The following is an 8,723-nucleotide window of genomic DNA, read 5'->3' as shown; positions in this document are numbered from 1 at the left end:
CAATTCAAGCCTTATTTAGGTCAAGTTAGAAAACTAAAGGAGGTTTAGCGAGGCTGGCATAATTTGCATGTAATTTTTATTTCAATTCGATTTTCAATTTGATCTGGGCGGAAATGGGATAAGTTTGAGATACAAAAATACAAAAGTCAAAAGATGTTTTGAAATCAAATGACTCGTTTTTGTATGGAAGAGTCAAGTTCAATAACAAAGGTAAATATTTGAGTTGAAGGTTTTTTTTGGGGTGGGCTAAGGTTCTATGACTGACGAAGGATAGGTCAAGGGAGGACTTTTAATATAGTATGACGGTTCGATTTGAAATGACGTTAGAAATATTTTTTGTTGGCATGAACATGCAGGCATTCCAGTTTTTTCTGATTTCTGTATAGCCATCATGTCACACGATTCCACGAGAGCATGAACAATTAATTATTACAATGATTATAGGAAAATTTTCGTCAACATTAAGCATGTTCTTGCGCCTTACCAATCCGATTGTGAATGATTGGATGGCAAGAATATATGCTTTTGTGCCAATTATTTCTATATTTGATTGCGCTGTCGAATGCGTCACCGACTTCAATTGCCAGCTCTACGCCGTGGAAGATGGTATGTGTCTCTTGGGCAACGGAATCGTCTTCAACAGCTCGATGCCAGTTGCAAAAAATCCCTCTGAAGGCATATTTGTGGCCACAGGTACCTCCAAAGGGTGCTTATTTGACAAATATCATGGAAATATCAAAATGACTAAAACTTAGGGTTTGCCAATGAAGCTGGTCCCATGGAATTATTGAATGTCACAAGTTCATTTTGGATGGATCACATCTACTACTTTAGTACGTGTGATCTCAAGGACCGGTGCGAGCTTTGGTGTTTCTTGGAACGGTCACCCTGCCAATACGTGGTCTTCAACGGATCAATCTGTTTTATGGGGTCAACAGAACGAGAGAGTCTCCTGGTTAAAAATATATCAACGGTACCACAACAAAACGTTTGGTTGACCAAAAGTGAGAATTCATTAAAAAGCCATTACATATATTTTAATTTCCAAGATACTTTCTTATTGGTTCATGATTGGCTCTTTTCAGAGGGAATTGAAAATACTGACTACAAGCTTACTTTTGAAGGGAACATTAATACTACGAAATATGCTTCCTTTGTATTCAAATCATACAGTGCTGAAGATTTTCTGCAAAGCTGTGAGTTTTTTTGCGCTTTTCAAATGGATCCCGTATGTCATTTTTTCTTTCGAAATGGTGACATTTGTTATTTTGGCAACATGGATAAGACGCTACCGAGTATCATGAATTCTACAATCCGTGAAACGATTACTCTATATATACGTAAGTAAAGATAATCCATTTTTTGCCTAGAATAATCATGCATCAAACTAAAAGAGAAATTTGAGAGAACTGATGAGAAATTTATAACAAACCGTCGTAGGTTTCCGATTGTGTATATTTCTAAAGGTTGAATATTTGGTATTTTTGTGCGATTTTTTTTCGCATTTCAATGCCGTTTCAAGGTTTCAAGGAGACACATTTCAAGGTTTTGGCGTTATGTTTCTCCTGATATTCAAATGTTCTTTTTATCTTGTTTTTGGCATTTCTTTCTGCAAATTTAAGTGCTTTGCGTTTTTTTTAATTGATTTCAACTGGAACAATCCAATATGTCCCGTTACGATTCTTAAGACCTTGATTCGCGAAAAAACACATCTCGCTAATTCAATTTCTTTTATCAATAAAAATAGAAACTTGACTTGAAGCACTAAATCGACCACTTTTCAAATTCGAATTCATTTTTAAGGGACAAAAAGTTTCACCAAATGAGCAATTATGACGAGAATTTTTCATTTATATAATGAGTTATGAACTTCGGAGGAGCTTAGCTCAGCAATGTGTGTAGGACACTTTACGTTCTACGTTTTTTCACCATTGGGGTAAAATCAAAGAATGAATAATACATATGTTCAACTTCCTTTTCAGCCGTTTCAAATCATTTTGTTAGGAATTTCTTTTCAATTCCAATGCACCATCATATTTGGAGAATTAGAATGCATACCCAACTTAAATTAAATTCTACTATTGGCGCTTGTGCCATTCGGTGCCGCATTATGGATCTCCCAAAGATATGCTCGTTGTTTGTTTACGATGGTTCCACTTGTTATTTGGGAACGACAAGCCATTATGAATATGATAAAACTTCTGATGACATATTCAGCGTTCATATTCATGGTAAAAAGTCATACGATTCCGCCATGCTTTGAATTGAACTCAGGCACATTGATACCTCTGCGTTTTTCCTAGAATCTCTGCTCCCCTACTTGAAAACTCTTTTCAAACCAAGGCTAACCTCAGATTGGGCGTCACAGATGTACAAAAAAATCTTACTCACCTATCCGAGCCCTCAAAATGACAATGAATGCCTCCTGAGATGTCACTTTGATGATGGGCCTTGCCATTCATTTGTGGTCCAAGAAAACGATTGCTATCTGGGTGATCCATTTGTCAACTCGAGCCTGTTTGTTGGAACACGGGAGACCGTTATAATGGAAAAAAATCGTGAGTGCAATGCATAACAATGTTCAACACTATCATTAGATTTAAAATATATTCCTTCAGCTCAACTTCACGTGAACCATGGCGGGAGTAAAGGAAACGGCGATGAAAAAACTTCCTCCATTTTCCAAGGCTATCATGGACAGTGTGGCCATAGTTTACTTGATCTACCTTATCCATTGCGTGCCATGGGATATGCGTATGGAGAAGATTCAATTTTCGTTTGTGGAGGTATTTCTGACGTTGGTGGTGGAGAACAAGGTATACTTCATACTTCACGAAGACACTTGACGGATTGTACTCACTAATTTTGTTACTCTCCCACAGACAAATGTTATCAATGGCGATTCAAAGTTTTTCCAAGGGCGTGGATCCCACTTCCCGCCATGATGAATAATCAGATGATGTTTCCAATGTTTTATCACCAAGGGAAATTGTATGCGGCAGGAGGCCGCAGTAGTGGATCAACCATACGTAATATGCGGGTCCTTAATTTGGAATCAGATTCATGGACAAATGGAGCGGCATATTTGGAGTCAGGGTTTTACGCGCATTGTGGAATTTTGCATCAAGATCGCATTTATTCATTTGGTGGTTCCAGGTTCGAGCATCGATATGCGACAAATTCACAAAAACTTTCATCTACCTTTATCTCTTGTCATTTCTTCATCCTTTGTTACATCTAGACTAATCTTTAATCGTTGGTTGATTACATTTTCATCTTCACATTGAGATGTGTATCAAGTTGCACTTGGTCGTCGTAGAGTTTGATACATATTCGTCAGTTGTTTTTGGACCACAATTTGTTTGAAGAAGTCTAAATCATAGGGCAAATTTGATTGCATTAGATCCGTAAAACCTTATTCCCGCGATTCAAAATATAAACGATCTTTCCTAGGGACATCCAATTTAGGCAAATTATCACGTGTTCATGGTGCTTATACTCTTTCGTTTTTATTGGCTCACTCGTATCAAAATAATTTTTCATCGTTTTCAGAAATGCTTTGTTGTACTCAAAAGCTGTGCAAATCTATGACATTACAACGGATTCTTGGGCCAGCAGCTCTTTCGACCTACCACAAGGTATAGTGGCTTTTCAATGGAAAACTCCAATGTACTCATCATGTGTTGAAATCATATATAGAATCGGATGGAAAGCCAAGGCAAAGCCAAAATATTTTTTTCTTCTTTTTTTGGTTTGTTTTTTCACGGGCTTTTCTAACCGCTACAGGGAATGTAATCTCCAGCACTATTGAAATGAAAGGTTATAATTCGTCTATTTATTATTACATTTCAATCTTTATATGATATTTGGTCTACCAACGAATTTGAGTTGGCAGACCGAGCTAGTCCTTGAATGTAGGGTTGATCTGGTATGCTATCTAAAAATTTGTCCAAGTCTGATTTGAAAGATGCTACCGGATCAACAAGGCCTACGTATTCCCTACGAATATCAGAGGGAAGCAAATTAAACAATGAAGGAGCCCGAGAAAGAAGAGATGTGGACTTCATTGTTCGAACTAGCCTGGATTCTCGAGGACTTGAAGGTGCTCTCAAAACGCACATTAAGACCTAAACCCTGGGTTGGGACAAAGCTCATGGATACTTTTGAAGATGTACAGTATCAGATACCTTTCGTACCTTCTCTGAACACTGCAGAGTCTCAACTTGTTAGTCTCTCCCAATATGAAAGCTCTCTCATTCCTGTGATGTTCCTACTGAAACATCTTTGACTTGCTCGACCTTTAGCAAACCTGCTGAACTCATTGGAGCCCAAATGGGAGAGGCATATTCAAGATGCGGCTGAACAATCGACTTGTACAGAGTTAGCATCGTGATGCTATCTCTGGACTCAAACGTGCGATATATCCAATCACACATTTGAAAAGCCTTACCCACCTTCAACTGGATATGCTCATCGAACTTTCCAGTATTTTGGAGGACTACACCTAAATCTTTCATAGATGAGACCTGCTCAATATTTTTACCTCCATTATTTACGAGTGAAGTATTCAAAGCATTTGACCCGAAGGCCATTGAGCGGAATTTCATTGCGTTCAGAGCCATATTGATCTCAGTAACACATGAATATATTCGATCCCAGTCCTTTGCAAGGCTAGTGGAATCTTGGTCATTCCTACCAGAAGCTAACTTCGTACCGTCAGCATAAGACGAGAGACTAGCAGTAATACTTAGATTTTGAAGCGGGCAATGAATATTATAAACAGGAGGGGCCCTAAGGTCGAACCCTGGGGAACACCTGACTTGACATCATGAATGTCACTAAGGGATCCCTCGACCTTAACAATTTGATTCCTATCATAAATCAAGCTTCTTATCCAATTGAGAACCTTGCCTTGGATTCCAATGACATGAAGTCTATTCAACAAAAGGCCATGATCTATTTTATCAAAGGCCTTGGCAAAATCAAGATAGACAACATCAACTGACTCGTGCCTTTCCAGTCCCTCAATGACCTGTTCTATATGTTCAATTAGTTGGGTAACCGTGCTAAAATGTGCTCGGAACCCATGCTGGCTAGGAGGAAGGACTTCATGGATATCAAGAAATTCAACAAGTTTGGACTTCATGATCTTCTCAAATACCTCCGCAATATTCGAAGCGAGAGAAATCGGCCTGTAGTTACTGGGGAGTGACTTATCTCCTCCTTCAAAAATTGGAACAACGGGAGCTATCTTTAGTGAAGATGGAAACTTGCCCTGATCCAAGATGCAACGCATCAAGTACGAGAAAACAGGAGCAAGAACCTGTGAGCATCTCATTATTAAATATATTTTTGCATTTTTACATCTCTTTTGCATTTTATCAACTTGTTTTGCGCATTTTTACAACTTTTCCCCCATTTTCACAACCTTTTTCCCGATTGTTCTCAACTTAAAAAAATATCTTTCGGTAGACAAGACTACTATTTTTGAGGTCCAGAAGTAATAGTTTCAACAACACACAATGAGAAAATTTTGTCTTTGTTCGATGCCAAACGAAGATTTTAGTCAAATGTTCTGACTCTTTCAACTTAGCTTTTCAATGCCTATAACCTTACCTATGGTGCATTTACACGAAATATATTTGGACACATAATTTAAAAAAAACAATTTGGGAAACATTAGACATCTGAAAAGTGGGCGAAATGGGCCTCTATCAATCACGTGTTCTCGGTTCATTTAAAAGTTACTTAACCAAACTGAAAAATATCTTATAAAATCATGCAAATCGTTAGGGTATTTAATTTTACTGAATACAATATTATAAGGGCAAATAACATATCTTTGCTTGAAACCTCGAATCAAGACGAGATCCAATTGAGGAGACTTGCATGTTTTCAGCTGTTTGGAAGTGATCATCAATTCGGAATATATAAACATAATCTTTGTTGGTTTCAAAGTATGACGCTAGATCTTGAAGATTTTTTCAATGCATATTGTTTGTCACATCATGTGTCCAAATATATCTCGTGTAAATGCACCTTTAAGACTTCACTGAATGGTCACACTTAAACCTGATATTTCATTATAAAAAACCCTAACCAACTAGCTAGCTCACATAGAATTCAGCTCATATAACATAAAACTCAATACACAAGTGAATCTTTCAGGTCTACGACAAATGGCTTGTGGTCTCGTGCCAGGAGATGGAGACTGGATTCCAGACTTGTTCCTTTTAGCAGGAGGAGAAATTGGTCCAGGCGAATATTCTAATAAGGTGTACTCCATTGATCCAACCTCCAATGGAGAGGTAGTGGAGATGCTTCAATTGTCCATGTCCGTATCTCGATTTGGGTCGCAGAACTGCTTTGCTGTGTTTCACGAAAACGTGGTCTTTCTTGCTATTGGCTATGGAAATGGGACACATAAAACTGACACAGTGTTAAAATGGGACCGTTGGGTCCCAAGCCTTAACCCCTACTCCACTAAGCTTCCTGGTTTGGTAAGACGATTGTTTTTTTTCGTCTTTGGTTTGTTTCCATGTTGACGTGTCTCTGTAGGAGCAGCCAGGAAATGCCATGATCCCTCTTCGTAATCTGCCTGTTTGTACAGATCAATCTCTATTGTGGAAATCAATCGTGAACCAAGTCAAACCAGCAAGATTTCCTGTTGAGGGTTGGAACGAAAACTTTGAAGACAGCCAACATACTATGTACAGTCAATTTCAATTGATTGAACAAAACAGGCGAGTTGAATTAATCGCTTGTACAGTAAGCTCGTGTTGTCGAAAGGGCTAAGCTTGATTTGCATCTCTTTAATATAGATATTGAATACGTAGTCGTTGTTCATCTCTTAGGCTTTTCAAGTCAGATTTGGACAAGTTCTTGTCCAATACATATATATATAGGGATATATTCCCTTATATGAAGATAAGCAACAATAATAAAAAGTACTTCATTTTGATACTGCTGGGGATTACATTTCCAATAATGGTGAAAAGGTCTCCCATCATGTCGACATCAAAACACATTTAAGTGATATATCGTAAATAAATACTATGATTGATCAAAAGCAGGACATTATTTTGCGGTTGTATACCATACTTATCTCCAATATTTGTAGAGGACGTATTTAAAAATTCTTTTCCGTGCAGTTTAGGTTATGAAAACTTCGTTCTGTTGTGCAATTTATCAAAATTCAGCCAAACATCGAAACCATTAAAAGCTGGAAATTATGGAACACCGGCAATGATTTTTGTCATGGGCTTGAAGACTTACTTCATACATACGACCTTGAACCAATGTACTGACTTTAAATCTTAACCCAGCATAAATGTTGCTTTGAGTTCTAGGTCTATGAATTATGAATTGTCAGGTCAAGTTATGTTTACGTGAAGTTTTTGTTACTTGTTTTTCGCCTACAGGATTGGTTGGCGTTTTTGTCGCAATATCTAACTGAAAAGTTTGCGATTCAGGATGAAATGGTCTTCTATCTGTGGGTCAATTAGGAAGGGACAGAACTGTGACAGTTTGGTTGTAAACGCTCACCTGCATCTTTCGATAAGCCGATCTCGACTCAATGTTTCAAAGCATGAAAGATTATGCAAAATAAGTAAATCACGTAAAACAAAATCGATGGGACGATGACTTTGTGGTCACAACGTAGATATTCGTCGAGGTGTTCCAGTCTCTATATTCATTCATGGTTGCATTTACTACGGATATGAATGGTGCCATTGATTCGAGCTTATTTTAACTTTCTATCTTACATTTTAGTTGTGAGGGGAAATATCACTTCCGTTTAATATATCCAGAGCTTGGAACATACAACGAGTGGTATCAGACCAATGATCCGTCCAATGCATCACACATGTCTGTTACTGGCTTTGAAGGTAATTTCAATCATCTTTCATTCTTGCATGTGCCCTTGTTTACTTATATTTACATTCATAGCTCCTTGCAAACTTTATATGCTCCGTACAGTTTTCAGCATCTTATAGATTTGGCTTTATTCCATAACAATTCAGGTCTAGCTTTGGGGATGCCCATTGGTTTCCATGGGTTGTTGTATAACAATATCGATGCTTTGGCTATGGGTGATTCTAATGCAACGCACCCCCAATGGTTTTCAGTGGGAAGGATCAAGATGGATACCGTTAGTGGAGAATTTCCTGGCCCACAAAACACTTTTGTCTCTAAAGTGCAACTTTTCATTAAAAACGATTGTGCAACTACATGAAAGAAAAACAATGCAGTGTGTGATTGACGAAACTTATTATATCATATTGTCATTTCACTCCATACAAACTTTTTTTTCGCTTTAGAGTCGAAGTAAAGAGGAATCTAAGATCATTTTGCAACCAGGTTCAAAACATGCAATAAAATATTTTGGTAGAAGTTTGATTAAAGTGATTTGTCTAAACTTTAGAAACGCCAAGGAGATAATATGCTGACCTTTAAAATGCGGCATCATATTTATAGACTCTGCAATGCGACGCTCTTGACTCAGGTCGATAAACAATCAATGATATTTTTTGTAGCTTGCCCCCAATCTAGTGGTCCTCTTTGTCTCCCACCAATGTTCGACTAAAAATTTGACCATTGAAAAATTGATCTGATTAAAACATGCTAAATCGGTTATAAATCTTTGCTAATCTGCCCATTCTCTGTCGCTTTAATATGAGAATTGTCAAGGTCATTGTTACTGCAATAAAACTGACTATCTT

The 8,723-nt window shown here is 37.7% G+C and overlaps 1 protein-coding gene across 2 annotated transcripts; it reads left to right on the top strand.

The window, feature by feature from the left end:
- The first annotated feature begins 367 nt into the window (after nucleotides 1-367).
- LOC131886331 (uncharacterized) lies at nucleotides 368-8,723 on the top strand. Of its 2 annotated transcripts, XM_059234624.1 has the most exons (11): nucleotides 368-693; nucleotides 756-1,004; nucleotides 1,086-1,340; nucleotides 2,304-2,558; nucleotides 2,619-2,816; nucleotides 2,883-3,156; nucleotides 3,553-3,638; nucleotides 6,169-6,500; nucleotides 6,559-6,743; nucleotides 7,774-7,889; nucleotides 8,025-8,723. In XM_059234624.1, exons 1-11 carry the CDS (start codon nucleotides 435-437, stop codon nucleotides 8,234-8,236), a joined length of 2,421 nt encoding a protein of 806 aa, XP_059090607.1. In that variant the 5' UTR covers nucleotides 368-434; the 3' UTR covers nucleotides 8,237-8,723. The 2 variants fall into 2 exon arrangements, with proteins under 2 accessions (XP_059090607.1, XP_059090615.1); XM_059234632.1 differs by lacking the exons at nucleotides 368-693; nucleotides 756-1,004; nucleotides 1,086-1,340 and adding an exon at nucleotides 1,849-2,231 and having other exon boundaries at nucleotides 7,774-8,723.

The sequence above is a fragment of the Tigriopus californicus genome, chromosome 1, assembly GCF_007210705.1.
Source record: "Tigriopus californicus strain San Diego chromosome 1, Tcal_SD_v2.1, whole genome shotgun sequence".
NCBI classification, from domain to species: domain Eukaryota; kingdom Metazoa; phylum Arthropoda; class Copepoda; order Harpacticoida; family Harpacticidae; genus Tigriopus; species Tigriopus californicus.
The sequence above is the reverse complement of the archived record's forward strand: the minus strand, read 5'-3'. Positions and strand labels throughout refer to the sequence as shown.

Bases quoted from the DNA above. Each gene is read 5' to 3' on its own strand.
- LOC131886331 (XM_059234624.1), top strand. From the start codon at position 435: ATGATTATAGGAAAATTTTCGTCAACATTAAGCATGTTCTTGCGCCTT. The intron at 3,157-3,552 runs GTTCGAGCATCG...CATCGTTTTCAG, and splicing joins TATTCATTTGGTGGTTCCAG to AAATGCTTTGTTGTACTCAA. The intron at 6,744-7,773 runs GCGAGTTGAATT...CTTACATTTTAG, and splicing joins CAATTGATTGAACAAAACAG to TTGTGAGGGGAAATATCACT.